Source organism: Bactrocera dorsalis, chromosome 5, assembly GCF_023373825.1.
Source record: "Bactrocera dorsalis isolate Fly_Bdor chromosome 5, ASM2337382v1, whole genome shotgun sequence".
Lineage (NCBI taxonomy): Eukaryota > Metazoa > Arthropoda > Insecta > Diptera > Tephritidae > Bactrocera > Bactrocera dorsalis.
The window spans coordinates 50,982,089-51,001,597 of record NC_064307.1 but is presented as its reverse complement, the minus strand read 5'-3'; the positions used below and the strand labels follow the sequence as shown (position 1 = coordinate 51,001,597).

The 19,509-nt window shown below is 37.4% G+C and overlaps 1 protein-coding gene across 1 annotated transcript; it reads right to left on the bottom strand.

Annotated features, from left to right (window-relative positions):
• Positions 1-16,492: 16,492 nt before the first annotated feature.
• LOC125779010 (uncharacterized) lies at positions 16,493-18,955 on the bottom strand. Its single transcript, XM_049459311.1, has 2 exons — positions 17,170-18,955; positions 16,493-17,105 (listed from the first exon to the last, which is right to left on the bottom strand). The coding sequence occupies exon 1, from the start codon at positions 18,603-18,605 to the stop codon at positions 17,352-17,354; it is 1,254 nt and encodes a 417-aa protein (XP_049315268.1). The 5' UTR covers positions 18,606-18,955; the 3' UTR covers positions 16,493-17,105; positions 17,170-17,351.
• Positions 18,956-19,509: the final 554 nt, after the last annotated feature.

Sequence of the window (19,509 nt, the reverse complement as noted above, 5' to 3'; positions counted from 1 at the left end):
TTACGAAGTCAAGTGGAGCCGCTGAGCACCGAAAAAATAATACAAACACACGAAGCAAAGAAAACTCTTATTTGATAAATAAAATGTGAGAAAAACAATTCTTACTAGAAAAACTTAGCTATTTAGACGTGGTTGCACGCAGACAAATATCCAAAGACCCGCGCATTTCACCGGCGTGACATCAAACTTGAAAGTGCTGCCACTTTCCATTATTTATTCGTGCGCTTGTTGCATGTGGCAATAAATTAAATACAAGTACAACACGGCACTGTTTGATTTCCTTGCGTCTATTTTTCCTTCCAAATTCTATTTTTATCATGTTTCAGTTTTGAGTTTTATTTACAATGTCGCTTTGTATTTACCGCTCGAGGGTGCCGTTTGATACTAAACAGCTTAGTTATCGCGAGCGTTGTTGTAGGTGTCAGAAAGTTCGTGAACTTGTTCGTTGAACTTATGATTTCAGCTTGACAAAGGCCATGTTTGCTGTTTACCAAAACTGGCACTTTATTTTACATACATAGGTATACATAAATATGTATATTAATTTAAAGGAACATAGACAGTGTGCACTTGAAAATATTTATTTATTAACAATTGCTTCCGAGAGCACATTTAGTATATTTATAATTTTCACCTGGACATTGAGCGATTTTTTTTTACTTTTAGTTAAAATAAATATTATTAAATAAAAACGGTGTACTCTGAATTGTTGAAATAACTTTTAATTTCATAATTTACATTTTGACTATCTTCTTAGCAATAATCATGGCAGCGTACGACATTATTGTATTAGCATTTTATGAGACTTCTTGGATTTTATTTTCTCATTAACCTTTCAAGGTAGCATGGATAATATCACAATTTATACTTGCTTATTAACATTAGATTTGGACCAAAGGATTTACTATTGAGCAATTTTCAAAGTTTGGGAACCCGCTATTTTTGCAGTGATATAAATCACAACAAACCCCGCTACAACATAGCATATGGTTTCGATAGCAGTTATCCAGTAATAATACAGAAGATGTTTGCAACTAAAAACAATAACAACTTTCGATTGTATTGATGGTGATTTGAAAGCTTCTTCGAACAATGTTTTAGACATTCGGAATCACTTTGGAAAAAAGTAGAATGTATTGTGATATCAACGAATACGGTCATACCAAATACGATATGAAACTCTTTGTTTCGAAACCGAGTGTTATCAAATTGTTTGTTTTTATTTTTTTATTGTTATCAATTCCACGAAATTTTATACTTTTGCAAGGACCAAAACGGTTGTTGTCATTTAAATTAAAAACTGTTGCATAATATTCCAACGTGCATTATTCGAAGGAACCGAATAGACCAAATTATAACCCTATTATCATTAGTAGCCAAAGAGTTACGTAATTTCATTGCCACATTTTGAAAAATTTATATACATACATATATTAAGATCGATAAACAATCAATTTCATTCATATTTAGCGGTGAGAAGATCTGAGCAAAGCAACATTAGTGTGCTTAAAATTGGTCCAACGCTCGTTTTTCAATTATTTTACTGGCTCCTACCAAGTGCTTTCGTACCACCTCGGGTGTACCATAAAATGTGATATTTCTGACACATTTACTTTTTGGGATCTATCATCATAGGTTTTAGGTGTTACAAACAATCGTTAGGTGAAAAAAGTAATCCACTCTGTGTCAGCATCTTGCTGACTGAAAACAGTTCCGGTTTACAAAGTTACAAAGCTTACATGGGTTGTTTATGATTTAAAGTTGTAGTTCTCCCCAACAACGGAAGTATGATACCCTCAACTGCTCAGAAGATTTTAACACCCAGAAGAAAACGTTGGTGACCCAAGTTATTTATATAAATTATCTGCGTTACGAGCTGAGTCAATTTAGCCAGCCAGACTGTTTATTTGTATATTGAGCTAATCAGTCTGTTTTTGAGATAAGCAATATAGCAATATAGCTATTGTAGCGTTGCTTTTTGCAATAATCAAACCAATAAATCTGATCGAACAAAATATAGATAAAAATTTTCATAACGTCATTTGTCGGCTAAGTTCTGGTTAAAAAAAGGAGTTTTGGTTAAGTTAACCAGAACTTAACTGTCAGATGGCTGTTAACCAGCCATTGAGAAAACCCCTCTTAGTAGCATAATTGAAATTCGACTTGAAGGTTGTTTATGCAAATAACATAAAAAGAAATAAATAGACAATAGTTTTCCATTGGTTGCTATAAGAAATGCAGCTGTGAAGAGGGTTCTATTTTCAGCCGAAGTTACAGTTTTATTAGTCACTACCAAAATCAGAATAAAGTTATTCTGCACATTCTTTTAATATTGAAGTAATGTCAAAACGATCTAATTCGTGGTCATCTTGAAATGTTGTTGAAGTTTGGTATCCAGAAAATGCCGCCTAGTGGATGTTTTGGTAATACTTTTGCGCCCCAAATGTTTCCGTCAAAAGTGAGATAGATTCGTCAAGAGGAATGATTTCAATCAAATCAATAATTTGGTACAGGTACATAAACATATATTACATTTGTATATACATACGAGTACAGATAAATACATACATTCATAATATAGAAACTCGCATATTTGCCTTCGTACAAAGAGTTTGAGCGGTTGTCTTTCATCACATTTCGTGATCTGCTTAGGAAAACCAACGAAACGGAAGTGATTGACTGATGGTGCGGCTTCTCAGCGCCTTTAAGGTGAACTCATCATGACAGCGGTAAGTTAACTTTTTTGTGCAAATATACTTTAATACATATGTTCATATATGTATGTATGTACATTGTAAGGCGGCAGAGTGTTATTTCTAAGTGAGTGAGTTCTGTTCTCAATGCGGTAAAATGTCACCACGATAACTTGATCATGCTTCAATCTGACATTTGATTATGTGTCATGTAGACATGTGAATGTGAGACAATGTTTTTCTGCCCCTCAATCACTCATTAAGCCGACGGAATTGTTGATTGCGGTTTTTCGGTACTGTGGTGTTGTGGTGTCTGTCAAGGATGCTGTTTAGTTTTTTTGTATTTAATGGCTTTGAAAGAGGTAAATGAAATAAAAAACATGTGGAGATGAATGCCTGAGGAGTAAGGTACTAAGAAGGAGGAGTAATTTTTCCGTTTCAAATGCTAAACGGATGCAAGTGATGTTAACTGTTAGCTTGTCATAAAATATGAAAAATAAAATGAGTGTTGACAATTCATGCAGTTTTGTTGCAATAATAAAATATCCTAAAGTAAATGCCTTTGATACATCGTCACGATCGTTAATTTAAAATGTTATTCGTTTTTGTAATCCCATATGTCGAGCGTGTAAACTTTGTATATGGTACGTTTGCGCGTAGGTAAACAAGGTCATAAATATCGCGCCGACAGTAATAATTTCCAGAAGCGATCGGGCTAGCGCTAATTATGAACAGGAAGATCGTAATGACAGAGAACAGAGATATACAAAATACACTTGCACTTACACACTAACGCAGACATTTATAATTTATATCTCGATCTGCAACTGGCAGGAGGTATACAAAAAATGTGAACACAACAAAAATAATACAAATTTCACGTGTTTGTACTAATGAGAAAAATATGACAAAGACATTAAGTGTAATTATTGTGTGGAGACTAAAGTGGAGCCAAAAAGTACACCACTACATTTGTAATTAACGCTCCTATACAAGCCCATATACATAAACATATAAATATGCTGTATTAAATAGGACCTGCTTTTACTTTCGAATGCAAGGCGTTGTTTTTGGCGTTCACAAAACAAGATAAATGAGCATGAGCTATTTATTGCGGGTTTGTTGTACAAGATAATTCTTCCGCCGTCTGCTCATAATAATTTACAACTACACATACACACCGGTATTTGAAACAGATGATAGATGTTTTAAACATTTCTCGAGTTTTGTTTCTTTTTTTATTATTTTTACTAAGAGTTTTAGAGGTCATATTTTGATATTGTATTTATATGCGTTTAAATTTACAATCGTTAGAGAACGGATCGAATACGCAACGGGTAAAAATAAAATATGCGTGCATAACTAAATAAGGACAGCAAGCGACTTATACTAGTTTTATATTTTACAGTGATAATATTATTTCTTTCTGTGAAAAAGTAGAGCTCGAACATACCAATCCATACCAAAAGAGTGGTGATTCGAGTACGTGTAAGTATATATTCTTATCCTATATGAACACAGACATATATGGTATATGTGTGTGTACTATGCAAGTAATGGATAGAGTATCGGTTTAGCACTTTGAATGACCTTTGTTTAATGCTAGCTTTTGAAGTCATAAGCATCTGTCCTAATCTCTGTTAACAATTAGCACCATGATCATGAAGTCCTCTAGCTTTTTGAAGAGTCGTTGACAGTAGAAGTATCATAACTCTTATAGAAATTATGACTCAAATTAGCATATCTGCCAATCGAATATTTAAAAAGTCTGCGTGCTTCAATCCTAAATTGTTAATTACTTCAGAGGTAAAGTCCTTTAACATGAATATATGAAAAATTTAAGACCGAAGTTTACAAGTCTTACCACTGATGTTTATTTCTTTGCACTTTGGCAATACGAAATACCTGATAATATGGAGTTATATGTATGGGCTTTATGACAGACATATGTACATATGTGTTAGTGCCAATAGAAATCATAGTTGTTCAAGCGTCCATATGTATCCACTCCAGCTCTTAAAGTATTCAGTGAGGTATCTTCTGGTAGTAGCAAATGTAGAAAGGTGTAGGTACTATCGTTATGTGATATTATAGAAGCCGCTAAAGCTGGATAATATGAATGTATAAATATAGCTATATATATATATATATATCTAGGTATTTGGAGTAAATAATTTTACTAGAAAGAGTAACAAGGGGAGACGTATGATACATTTCCTTTCGAATAACTCTGTAAAAATTTATATTATAATTTTACTGTAACAATATGGAATATGAATACCTGCAAACACATTTATTTAAAAGTACGTGTACGTGTTCTATACATGTACATATGCTCAGGAGAACACGCCTCCTTTGAATTAATGAAACAAGCATTCGAAATTGTGCCAAGAACACCTGCAACACATCTGCTCTCGCCGACCGAAACATTTCCAACGAGCACATGAATTATGAATAAATTATAAGCAGTTGCAGTTGCAGATGGAGTTCGGTACTTGACCGTATTTTATCCACGAGAACAAGAGCGAGCAGAGTTTAAACTTTCCTAAGTTTTTCCAATATGCATGTAAATTTGTATGACACATACATACATTTATATATATTTAAATCGCTCTTATTTCACCTTCCCCTACTTCACCTTTGCATTCTGGTTTTGTTTGCTCACTGAATGAGAAAGTGACAATGCAATTCTTAAATGTTGCAAGGCGTCACGATTCACGCCATTTTCTCACCTTCTTTGTTGAATTAAAATTTACATATTTTTACATTAATCAAATATGATTTATAATTATAGCACATACACAAGTGCAAATGCCCCTCTAAATAAAGATATAAATATATATTTACTATGTAGTACAATATATTTGAGCGATGAGCGCTTGAAGTACAAAAATATATGTATATACTCGTATATATGTATATGTATTTCAGTGCTATATACTTGTAGTAAGCTTTCAAGTAGCTTTTAATAAGTTAATTGTTTTTTGGATTAATTTGCAAACATTTCCTTATATCATTTGATGGAACCATATCGAACTAATGCCTTTGTTAAAATTTTTTTTGTTAACTTTTCTGTTATTCTCATTCCAAGACGACTTGTAAGATGTTTTCAACAGTGACACTATCCAATCTTAATGTCACCTAAATACGCAGAGTTTTTCAAAGGCACGAAAATGTGGTTTCCAATAAAACATACATACATATGTATATTAAAGACGCCAATATTTTGGCTTTAATAACCTCTCTTCCTTTAATCTTTAAACCAAACTAGTCAGGTTTAATAGCGACAACCATTTCCTCGACTTATTTTCAGAAAAATAGAATAATTAATACTCATTAGATGACCTACATAGGCGACCAAAAGTTCATTTTAATAAAGAGATGTGCATTGAGTGTTTTATTGCACCACATTGCTGGGTTAATTTCGTATTTAGATGCTTAAGGTATAATAAATTTGTGGAAGTTGAGAATCTTTTTTAATATCCATCTGATTCTTTCATTTTCCAGTATACAAATTAAGCGCCAATGATGTATCGGGATAAAACATGTTAAAAATTCTACCTTTGAAGTGTGCCAGCTTATGACCAAAAACTATCGATATCAGGTCAAAATTGTTTAAACCTCCAGGTACCGAATATATTGATTGCAGTTGCTATTGCGAGCTTTTTATTGAAAATTTAGGTTAATCTGTGAGATATAATATATTATATTATAGAAACGCAGAGAGAATGCCTTTCTGGTAATAATATGCTCGTGTGCAGAAAATGGGTTACATCGGATCAATAATTCTCTTAGTTCCCATATATCTAATAGAAAAATACTCGAACAGCAAATAGCGGTTATAATGTGAGTTACCTAATTAAATTGAGCATATAGTGCATTTTTTTAATATCTAGGTATATTTAAGCATAAAATGGATAAAATCGGGTAAAACTTGCCCTAGGCGTCCTGTAACTAATATCAGGACATTAAAATATTCTGTTGACTTTATACCGCATATATTGGTTATGATATGTCAGATAACTTAATAAAACTCAGAGAACATTTATTTTTGTTAGCGATATGCGATGTTGCCAAAAAATATATATATATGTATCTAATAAGATCCAAAGATCTTTAAATAAAGTTGTGCACCTGAATGTATTTCTCCGGCTTTGTTCTTTTTAAGTTGCAAGGGTTTGAAATGTTCGGTAACACTCGAACTTAGCTCTTTCCAACATTCCTCCGCCCCCGCCCTCGCTTACGTAATTAAAACATGTTTACTTTGCACACCCAACCAACCACTTTAGTTTTCAATTTTTAAATATATACCCCACTAAGTGTTCTCTGCCCTCATATTCCGGATAACTAAATCATAATTAACTTTTACTCTTTATTACAGAAAGTTTTGTTAAATCTTCATTTTTGGAATAGCTAAATAAATAAAGTATGTATATTTGACCCTAATAATACCATACAGCTTAGGCCTTAAAAACTGTCGCATCTAAATTTCCTCAAAAAATATATTAAATTTAGGTTGAAAATTTGTTTTATTTCTTAGTTGATCTAAATACTTGCATTATGTCTATTTTAATTCAAATCTTTCGCCTTTCATTGCTTTTAAAAGCTCAGCCGGTTTTGGAAACTCCACATGCGGCACACACAACTTTTTCTGGAATTTCGTATTTTACATTTGATAATTCTGCCATCATATCTTTGATAACGAAGTTGGTTCGAATCAAGCTCAAGCCAATATACCCTGCAAAGTGATTTTCGACATTTAACCTGCTTTTAAATCGTTTAGATAAGATTTAAAAACTATAAAATTACATTGAATTATAAAGGATTTGATCCAGACTTTGGAATAAACTTCATATCCCTAATATAGTGAATTCCGATCTCCTGGTTGACGTTTTCCACCTCAACTCAATATATCAAATTCGGACTCTTCAATTAAGTTTATATCACTTAAAGTACAAGTACAAGTACGTTTGAGGATTATTTTAGTGTAAAATATAATAATAAATTAAATCAATCAATTGAATGTAATCCACTTACGATTTCGTCGATTATTAAATTTTGAATGTATTTCCCAAAGTATGAAAATATTTTCTCTGTTTTGATCATTCGAAGTTACACCTTCGGCTACACCCGAACTTAGCCTTTCCTTACTTGTTTAGATATCGAATGTATTTTGAAATTAGATCTCTTAATAGAGATATATCGAATAATCGAAGAAAAAAAAAAACGAACAAAAAATACTTTTCTGTTTTCCACATTTGTCCCACTGTAAGTATAACGAAGATTGACCTTGCATTTATTCAATATTATATTTATTAGATCCCGCTGTTGTTAGGAGTCTGGTGTTCATTTTAACCAATAAGGAAAAATTTTCTTCTCACTATTCAAATAATAATAAGTTTAGCTCACCTCGCAGTTTCCTTCCAAGGTTTAAATCAGCAAGGTGTAGAACTTCTGGTAAAATAACCGAATTATGAGGTCACATGATTTTAAACCGAAGTTCACTTTCATTGTCTGCAAATCGTAGTTCTAAAATTTGCTCGAGTCTAATGTTGCTACCCCTATTTAAAGAACAAATGAAATGCGGGCACAAACCAAATGTTGAGGCAGGCCAGGAGATATGGGTATTGCGGTTTATTTTGCTAACCAAGAAGAACTCGACTGATTTTCACATTAGTAACAATTCAAGTGTGGGAGAACCGCAAGTAAGTTTTATTCTGAAACTGTAAAGAGTATAATTTGAGAATAATAAAATAATAGGTGCGAATTATATGTATAGTAAGACGGGTGGGGTGGGTAATTTGCGGTAGAAGAGCACAATCAATAAATTGCCCATGAAAAATTTAATTGGGCAAACATTTTGGATGGATGAGTGTAGAACACAACAGGAATAACACTTCGTAGCATAGTCGAGTTTTCGCAATGGATAGGTGATTAATTTCATATTTAGGGTAAAATCCGCTACAGCTTGCTCTTTAAATGGGCGACAAATGCACAACTGAACATTTTTCTGGTGAAAATCAAATTTTATGAATCAAAATTTCAGTATGATGTTTTTGAAAGCCAAGTGTGTGAAACTTTATTGTTGAAGTCACATCGACGCTACAATTTTCAGCGATATGCCAATACAATAGAAGCGCGCCTTTTGACTAATGTGCCAGCTCACATGACTGCACTTCTAATTACCCTATGACTATGTTCTACTACAAACTATGAACCAAACCCTCAGACAGCACATGCTGCTATAGGAACTATTAGTTGAATAGAAGTCAGTTGATCGTGACAGCCGCGGAAGAATAATGGGAGACAGAGAATGGAACGCGTTTAGGCATGCGTGGGAGAGTGCGTTTCTGGCAGTTACAAATTGGCATTAGCACTGACCTTTCTTTGTGGCATGCTTTATCAACTCATTTTCTGTGTATGGTAGATTTGTATGGCATTATTGAGGGAAGTTCATAAGAATATGAGGATATTTAGCAATGAAGAATATAAATATGGTAGGAAATTTTTTCAAGAATACTTTTTTACCTCGTCTTTGAGTAATTCTGATTCATTACGCGATATCATCACAGACTATAACACGTCATCACGATGTTTATGGCATTTTAATCAAAATAGTGGCATTGTGATCGTGATAATTGGCTACTGGCAGGTATTGCAGTTTTTGTTTGACAGATATATGTATGTATAAATATTACAGCTCTTTATAGCTGCATTCAATTGGAACTGTACTAAAATGAACTTTGAATATCTTATTTTCTATATTTGGAATAAAAAAAAAAATAGTTCTTGAGCCGGTCTCCACATTAGCGGGTATCATTGTACATGTATATAAATAGTTCTGGCACCAGGAGATTTATAAAAAGGGATATATGTAGATAAAATTTGGGTAAACATAGTTAAATTATTCCACAGATAAATTTTCAGTGTGTTCAGTAAGGTTTGCCATTTCATAATGTCTCATTGCCCTTCGGTACAAGACCGAAAAAATACCACTTTAGATGAGGTCCATTTTTGGCATATGGACTTTGTCAACAAACAAAATTGTCGCCGTTGGGGTTAATGCTCATGTAGTTCAGCTAACGTAATTATTTGCCCAAAAGTTGACTGTTTTATGTAATATGCCGGCGTCATCAATCCTTATTTCTTTCGAAATGAGGAAGGAAATACCATTACTTTCAATAGTGAGCGTTATAGCATGATGTTGACCAACTCTTTCCCGGAGTTTCCAACCAGGCGGTTTGCCGCTTCATATTTCACGTCTAAGCATGGGTACATGCAATTTATTGCCTTTAGATTAACCCAACCAGTAACGTTGGAGGAGCTCGAAGACAGCATTCAGCGCACTATAGCCGGAATTAAAGTCGAAATCCGCATCCGTTCATCAGAAATCGGCGTAAACGGAGCTGTGATGGCCATTTGGTGGACATTTTGATTTAATCATAATTGATATAAAATTATCTGCTTAACAAAAAATACAATACCCATTTTGATCAAATTTGATTGTTTTATTTCATTATATCATCACGTCGTTCTTGTTGGAAGACCGTTATATTTTTGAAATATTCCAATTACACTAACCTACTGAAACTGGCAAAACTGTTAGTTGACTTTTATCGTCACCAGGTGAGCTTCCACTAGCATTTTGAGGCTTATCTGATGGCAAACATTAACCCACTACCGAGGCATGCAATTACTATCCGAGATATAAACTAGTTTATGTGCCTATTTACAATATTGTTATCGGTCAATTATCTGTGCGTTCGCCTTTAACACACCGGGTTTGAGCTTCTGGTTTATTTACTTGTTTACCATCAAAGGTACAGTGTTGACATGCGACGATGAATGAACCGCTACTTATGACACAAGGGTAAGAAGTAACCATTGATAACGCAATTTATTTAAATATAACACTTTGAAGAGTAAATGTAAGACCCAAAGGTACGGAATAACAAATATTTTCTTTCAACAGCTAGTTGTTATTAGCGTTGAGGGGAGGAATAACCCTTTTCGAATTTTTGAAACATCTACATATGTTTGTGCATAGGTATATATGTAAGTATGTTAAAAGCATTACAGCTGCCCATTTGTGTTGTTTCTTTGCTCTTTTAACGCCTTTAATCCTTCCATAATTATCCTACAAGCAGGGCAATGCTCTCAAAGTTTGTTCAAATTGTATTAACGAGTGCGTTAGCTACATACATCCTGTGCATGTACAGGTATGTACATACTTATTTGATGGAACATTAAATATTATTTGTTATATTATCGCAACGTGTTGCTACGTAAATAACTTTGTTCGCCTAACGGATCTAATCTATATATAAATATGTATATAAATTATCAGGATGAAGAGACGAGGTTACGCCTGTTCGTCCGTCTGTCCGACTGAGCACGCTGTAGCTAGAGTAAAAGTTGAGATTGCCATGGCCACAAAATGTAATTAGTCTAAAATTTAGTGTGCAAAGGATCGCAGAAGTGAAGAACACCTACCTAAACCTAAAAACGGGAATGATGGAATAGCCAATGTACCTTGAACAATGGGCGTGGTATCGCTCTCATTAAGGTGAAATCTTTCATCTCAAGAACTACTCGAAACCCAGACATTAAATATTTGAACCCCAGTGCAAAAGGCTACTTTTTTAAAGACTACATCGGTTCGTCTGTGCAAACGATAACTTGAAGCAAAAATGAAGATATCCTGATGAGATTAGGTAACTGTGAGATATACATACATATATATTATAGAAATTCTGTCCGAATACTTTTTCAATTCAAGTTGTCCCATTCGGACATACTCAACCAATTTCAGCAAAATTTTGTGCGTTGGTTTATTTTCACACTTACATATTACACTGCGAAAATGGGCGAAATGGACTACAATCACGACCACTTTCCATTTATCACAATTTCTAATTCTATCTGTTCTTTTAACTTTTCCTAATATAAATCAATCACCAATTAATACATCGAGAAAAAACTTTGCTCGAATAGTAGTCCAAGTCGGACCAAAACTACTAAAGCCCCCCGATATCAAATATACGGAGGACAGTGCCCATTGCGAACATCTTACCGATAATATGGGTAACGTGTGAGATGTATTATTGAAATTCGTAAAAAAATGTTTTCCGACTTTAATCCTTGCAAGTTGCGAGAATATGAAATGTTCGGTTACAACCGAACATGGCCCTTCATTACTAGTTTTATTAATATTTATTTGTTTGATTTTCTAACACGTGATAGTTTCACGTAATCCCTTCAACTAGTGCTCTTGAAATATCAAGGCCTTATAGTAGGTACAGTTAAAGTACAAATTCTCAAGAGTATTATTTTTGTTTTCTTCACGCTTTTCAGCGGACAATACCCGTTTACGTCAAATATTTCACGGAATTTCAATTATACACTTTAAAAATGCCTTTTGTGTGGCAACATTGTACCTCTCAATAGGCGCTGTTGTCATTGCTACTGTCTGCGTCGGTGGCGAACGCCTGATACTTGATCTCATCATCCTGTCAATTGGGTGCCGCACTTGAAGTGTGAAGTGGAATTTCGTTGACAACTGTGCCACTTCACGATGTGGCATTTGAAATGTTTCCCCTTTCAGCTTAGTTCTGTCACTGTTAATGAGCGAATTGAGGCTGCAGCCACAACGCGAAAAAAGAAGGGCCTTATTTGTTTATTTAGACTCCTGCCGCCGACTAGTTCTTGACTTTGAAAATTCAAAAACCAGAAAAAGTCAAAAAGAAACAAAAACATTCTCAGTGGCATGGAAATTTGTTGTTAATTAGTAAACAGCCACAAGCAATTCACTTGTCGCTGGGCGAGCTCAGGTCATCTGTTATAACTAGATTTCACATAATCTCACACAAACATACAAACAAATGCCTGTCCGCTCATTCTGCCAGGACTAGTTGGTTGTGTTGGTGTTTTTTTGTGTGTGTCTGTTGTTTTGCTTATTTAACCAAATGTGCTTGAGGCTCATTGACTTCTATGCACTTTTTGTTTCGTCTTGTTCTTTTGGTCCTGTGCGGCGTTGTTTTGCTCTGCCTTGCGTCATTTGGCTGCCACACCGGAGCGAGCACTCGCATTTTACCTTACTTACGTATAGATACATATGTATGTATGTATACAAGCGTATCGCATGTTTGTTTAGTGACCGCAGGACTATGTCTGTACATAGTTATGTATGGGTGTTTGTGTTCCTGCCACTCATTCTACTAACTTACAGTTATTTTTGTTTAACTTATTCTAGTTTTTGTGGGTGCTCACTTTCGGGGATTAGCATGTTACTACTCAACTGTTGAACTGTGAGCAACTCACTTATATTTGCTGTTTGCTGGGGCTTTTGTCATAACATTTAATAAACAAACTTTGCCCAAACTTTCGTAGTATTTAGTTTTGAGATTTCTTGTTCAAACAGTTAGTGAAGCAAATTTATTGAAGTTCATGGAAATCAAAACAGCTGTATTTACACACACATTTGTACGTTTATGTTCTCATATATGTATGGACTTGATTTAAGACTTTTTTGTTTTATTTATTTTTCTACAAATTGAATGGCATTTCCAACTTTAACAAAAATTCTTTAATCTCAACAAAAGGCAATGGAGCCTTGTAAATATCATTTTTTCAGTTTTCTTCTTTGGTTTAGACATATTCATGGATAAAGAAATAAAACGGAAGGGCGGAAAAGTTTATAGGATTTTGAAGAAAGATACATTTTCTTATCAATATTATATTTATTTATTCAAACTAATATCTTTCGAGGACAACACCAACATATAGGAATATTCCAACTTTTCAATACCAATTTTGTGCTGCGATTTGTCTTTTGTTTTAGAACAGGTCTCAATCTCGACCTTCTTTTCTTTCTTGTTTGATTTTGTTAGTTCTTTAGACGCTCGTTTCGGTGTTCATAACGCATATGTTTACGTAGATTGCCTTTTATATTTCGGGATTCAGGTAGGTAGGTAGGTAGGAGTGCAGCCCTATCGGGCTCAATTAGCACTGATGTGCCATTTTGATACACTGTTCGTAGAAACCTCCTGTATCTGCTGTTACGTTCCACCTTCTCTCTCAAACCATTTTGAGGTTTCGATGAAACTACTTATGTCCGATATGCTTTTGGTGGAAATCCATTCAAGGTTTGGTGCTTGGTGGATTCCGAGTGTTTTGTGTCGGATCTGTGCCAGAGCTGGGCATTCGCAGAGAAAGTGGAAGATTGTTTCCTTGTTCCCTGCTACTCCGCAGCCACGGCAGATGTCGTTGTAGGGCATACCCATTTTGGACGCATGTTCCCCAAATGGCCAGTGCCCTGTTGTGGTAGCTGTTATTCTGTATATACTTTTTCTTGACCTATTTAATAGGTCGTTGGTTCTTTTCCTGTCGTATGTTGGCCATAATTGTTTAGCTATGACGCATTTTGTAATGTTTTTCCACCTGTTGTTAGCAATTTGTTGAAATTGTCTATTGATCTCTCCTTTGATCGATCCTAGCGGGCTGGGTATGAGCTCCGCCTCGGATTCATTGAGGAAAGCTCCTGCCTTTGCCAACTCATCTGCTTTTTCGTTACCGAAAATGTTCCTGTGGCCGGGAACCCAGATCAAGTTTAGCTGGAGCTTGTCTTTTATTGAGCTTAGCGCTCTCTTGCAGTTATGAACTATACTGGAATTTGTCATGGGTGAAGACAATGCCAGGAGGGCCGCCTGGCTATCCGTAAATATAGTTGCTATATTTATATTCCCGTGGTTTTCTAATAGAACTTCGCAGGCTTTTTCTATGCCTAGTACTTCTGCTTGGAAAATGCTAGCCGAGTTCGGTAGACGTATAGAGAGAGATATGCCCAAATCAGCGGAGAATACCCCCGTGCCCACTCCGCAGTCCATTTTGGACCCGTCGGTATAGACTGAGGTGGTACCCTCCTCTGCAATTGAACCTCTTCTCCATTCTCGTCTAGATGGTATTCTCACCTGGAAGTGTCTATTGAAATCCAGCTTTGGGAGAATGTAGTCTGATTTGGTCATAGTGAGTTTGTTTAGGATTACACTATGTCCGTAGTTCTGCTGATTCCAACCTCCCAATTCTTTTATTCTTATCGCCGCAATAGCTGCAGTTTTTTGAATAAAAATGTCCATTGGTAGTTGATGCAGGATCACATTGAGCGCATCCGTGGGACATGACCGGATTGCGCCTGTAACACCCGCACATGCTGCTCTTTGTATTCCATTTAATTTTCTAATGTTGTACAGTTTGTTTAGCGCTGGCCACCATACCAGAGCTCCATATGTGAGTATGGGTCTTATGACCGCCGTGTACATCCACATGATTATACTTGGTTTGAGGCCCCAATTCTTGTTGACGATTTTCTTACAAGTATAGTAGGCCATGTATGCTTTGTTTATTCTTTTTTCTATATTTATTTTCCAGGACAGTTTGGCGTCAATCTCCACCCCCAAATACTTAGCTGTTGGGGATAGAGTGAGTGTTGTGCCGTTTAGTACCGGAAGTTGAAACTGAGGTATTTTGGTTCTGCTAGTGAATAGCATTAGTTCTGTTTTGTTCGGGTTAACTCCTAGACCATTGCTTTTAGCCCATAGGTTTAACCTACGAAGTGCTCTTTCCAAAATCTCGCTGACTGTTGAAGGAAACATACCTGATACCAACAACACTATATCGTCTGCATACGCTACTGCTTTCACTCCACCACCGTTTAATTGGAGGAGTATTTCGTTCAGCGCTACAACCCATAGAAGCGGAGAGAGGACCCCCCCTTGAGGCGTCCCTCTACTCACATAACTTATTTGTGTTGCAGCGCCGTTTGAAGCTATAATCTTCCTATTCTCAAGCATCGATAGTATCCATCTGCACACAGTGTCATCTATGCCCCCATGCGCCAGAGAATTAACTATCGTATTTACTTCTATGTTATTGAAGGCGCCCTCTATGTCTAGAAAGGCAGCCATGGTGTATTGTTTGTGGTGCAGTGATTTTTCAATCACACTTATCACCTCGTGAAGGGCGGTTTCGGTTGATCGGCCCTTTATGTACGCATGTTGGGACTTCGATAACTTCTCCGCCATTATTGTTCTTACGTGTATATCTATTAGCCTTTCTAGTACCTTCAGCATAAATGAGGTAAGGCTTATAGGTCTAAAATCCTTGGCGTTCTCGTGCGTTCTTCTGCCTGGTTTCGGAAGGAACACAACTTTACTCCTTTTCCAACTTCTTGGGATGTAAGATAGTTGAATGCTTGCTTTGTATAAATTTTCAAGCCTTAGAACCATTGGTTCTACCAGTTTCTGCAGCATTATGGGCATAATCCCGTCAGGACCTGCCGCTTTAAATGGTGCAAAACTATTTATGGCATATTTGATTTTCCTTTTGTCTACTATTTGGCTTCGATAGTCAGCTGCGTTCACCGGTGATTCCGGTTGAACCCTCGTTGAAGGTGTTTGCTGACTCCCAGGGAAGTGTGTTGTGATTAGTACTTCCAGAGACTCTTTTGCCGAGGAGGTCCAATCACTTCCCTCCGCCCTAATGTAGGCAGTATTTATATGGTCTTTGGATAGCATTTTACTCAGCCTAGCGGCTTCTCTGCAACTTTCAATCGATGTGCAGAAAGATCGCCATGAGTCATTTTTAGCTTTCCTGACTGCTTTTTTGTATTCCTTCATAAGGTCTTTATATGGCTGCCATATTTTAGTTCTAAAACTCTCATTGAAAGCTTTCCTTAGTTGTGTTCTCAAATTCTTGAGTTCACTGTTCCACCAAGGAAGAGACTTTCTCTTTTTCAAAACTGTTAGCGGAGTAGATTTATTAAAAGTGGTGATTAGGATTTTTTCCAACTTCTCCACTTCTGAATCTAGTTCCTCTGGATTACTGATACTCTTGTTGCCTCCCTTTTCGAGGCATTTTGTTGCTATACTGGTAAATTTTCCCCATGCCGTTCTTCTAGGGTTCCGGTATGTGAGAGGCGGACTGCACCTCTCGCGGATGCTGAAGAGTATCCAGGAGTGATCCGACATGGAAGGCTCATCGGATACCCTCCAGTTATCCACAACGAGACTGTCTGTGTCTGTTGATAGCGTGAGGTCAAGAACTTCCTCCCACCCCGGGAACCTTTCCGAGCTTGGGAAAATAAAAGTTGGCTTATCGCCCTTGTTGCAAATACTTAGATTACTATTCAAAATATAGTGCAAGAGTGGCTCACCTCTGGTGTTTATACTGGAGCTACCCCATACGGTGTGCCTTGCATTTGCATCACACCCTATTAGGACATCATCCTTCTTGTTCTCCTCTACTAGCCTGGTGAGCGGGGCCGGTGGTATATCTTCGTCATGGGCCAAGTAGGCCGAGACCAAGAAGAAGGGCTTTTCTTTCTGTTCCACCTTCACCACTGTGATATCTGCTGTGCTGTAATTAGGACAAAGAAATGCATTTATACTTTTATTGATAAGAATGCATGCCCTAGGTTTACCTCTGTTCCTCGTGTAAAACAGGTTATAATTGCTGCTGTTTAGCCCTTTTATGGAATCTTCATTGACCCAGGGCTCCTGTATTAGGCTGATGTCGATGCCCCCTTCGTTCACGAGGGTTGTCAGATTCGCCGTAGCACTCTTCGAGTGCTGCAGGTTAATCTGTACACATCTTATGCTGTTGTTATTGGGCATCTCGGGGTTCTTCAATGCCCACATTCCTTAGCAACTGGCTGGCGTCGTCGACCTCTTCCGTGTCGTCTTCGTCAGCCGCTTTGTCGCCTTGGAAGATTTTTATTCTTGCCTTACGTATTCCGAAGCTGATTTTGTTGTCAGTCTTCTTCAGAGCCTCAATGGACTCGTCGCAAATGGCCACTAGTATTGGCTTGCTTGCTTTGTTCGGGTTTTCCTCCTTTATAAGCTGCCACTCATCTATACCAGGTATAGATTTGTTCTGCAGCTTAATGCACCTCAGGAGTTTTTCGCCTGGCTCCTCTAGTGGGGGTAACCAAATGCGAGCCCGAGGTCTCTTTGGAATATCCCTGGCGGGTATAAGCCTCAATTGGAGGCCTACAAAGGCGTTGCTAATTTTAGCAACACTACCCGTCAGGAAGTCCAGCGAGGCCTGGTCCGCGCACTTGATGACCCTGTAGCCCCTGAGGGTCTCAGAGGAGTCAAACTCCGGGTGGGGACCCGCAGGATTGTCGAGTACATAGCTTAGCACCATACTCGACAATCTGACATCGATCTCCACCCATCTCTCCTGAATAGTGCTCGGGGAGGAGGATTTCCCATCTATTATGGCCACCTGCAGGCTATCTCTGGCTACATCGCAGAAATGCCTTGCCGTTGTTGTGCTGCTGTGTTCACCCTCACTCCTCCTCGGTTTTTTAGGTTGAGCTCCGGGTACTTCTGTGGTGGAGCGATTTCTCTTCTGAGAAGTGCTCTCTCGTTTGCTCTCTACTTGAGGTTGTGATTGCTTCCTTTTCAGGTAGCTCTCATAATCCTCTACAATAGATTTGAGGCGCTTTGTTTCAGCCTCATCAACTGGGGTACCGGCTGCCTGGTCTTTGGCTATCTTCCCTAGTATGAAGACCGCCCTCTGGTACCGGTTTTTCCTCAGCTGATTCTGGGATTTTTTTCGTTTCTTTACGTCTCTTTTAGCCGCCAGTGCACTTTGTTTGGTGCTCATGGCAGCCTTGGAGGTGGACGCCTCCTCCCTTAAATTTGATGGTTTGTCTGCTGTATCTACCGGTGTACTTTGGTTGGTACGTCCGGTAGTACTCTTACTTGTCTCCTGGCTGGAGGCAAGCAATTCGTCTTCGTCGGATTCCGTTATAGGATTCCTATATTTCATGTCCGTAGTCGTCGCTGTTGTCGTCGTCATGGTTGTTGTTGTAGTTGTTGTTGTTGTTGTTAAGTTATTTGTTTCGTTCATTTTTGGTCCCACGAGTAATCCGGAAAGGGTTGGTCACTCGTCCGCAGAGCCGGTATACGGAGAGAAGGCGATTTATACCTCCGACCTCGCCCGGGCATCGGAGGGGACCGTTCGCGATCAGCTATTTATTACCCCCCGCTGACCATTCAGCCCTTGGCACGGGTACCTCGACACCTTGGCTTAGGGTGGTGTTGGTTCGGGTATCCTCACAATTCCACAATAGGAGATGGGCGTAAAACCTAAGGGTTTATTCATCCATATCACTATTGTGGGAAATTATGAAGTGTCCCTCTTAGTTCGTAAGATTAGAGTGCGTTTCCTTTGGGATGCACACTTTACTCTTACTTAAGCCCCTTTGCCACGACAAGGCAACCAACTTCAAAGAGGTTCGGAATTCAAGAGCAAAAACAAATTTTAATCATCGACAATCGATTTATTGCTTTTAAAATATTCTCTATTAAACAATGCGTTTTTATCTATCGTCGAAGCACTTTTGCCACTCTGATTGAGATATCTCGGAAACATGCCTTTTGAACGCATCAACCAACTCTTCAGGTCACGTTCACGAAAAACTTTGACTTCTTAGTTTATTTTGTACGAGAGGAAATAAAAATAAGTCATACGGTGCCAAGTCAGGACCATAGGGAGGATGACTCATCAAATGGAAGTTTTGAGCGCTCAAAAATGCAGTTATTTCCGACAATGTCTGAGAGCTAGCAAAATCGTAGTCCAGAGTGATCCATCTTCGGCGGCTGGTTTTCCTGATTTCTTGAAAGACAACTGGCAAACAATTGATGTATACCACTCATACCACAATTTGTTGTTTTACGTTCTTCTAGTGGTATGGTTGAGATATGTCTAGTTTTTACAAAAAAGTGGCAACCTTCTATTTGGAAGTGCTTCG

Coding starts and splice junctions, on each gene's coding strand:
- LOC125779010 (XM_049459311.1), bottom strand. CDS start 18,605: ATGAACGAAACAAATAACTTAACAACAACAACAACAACTACAACAACA.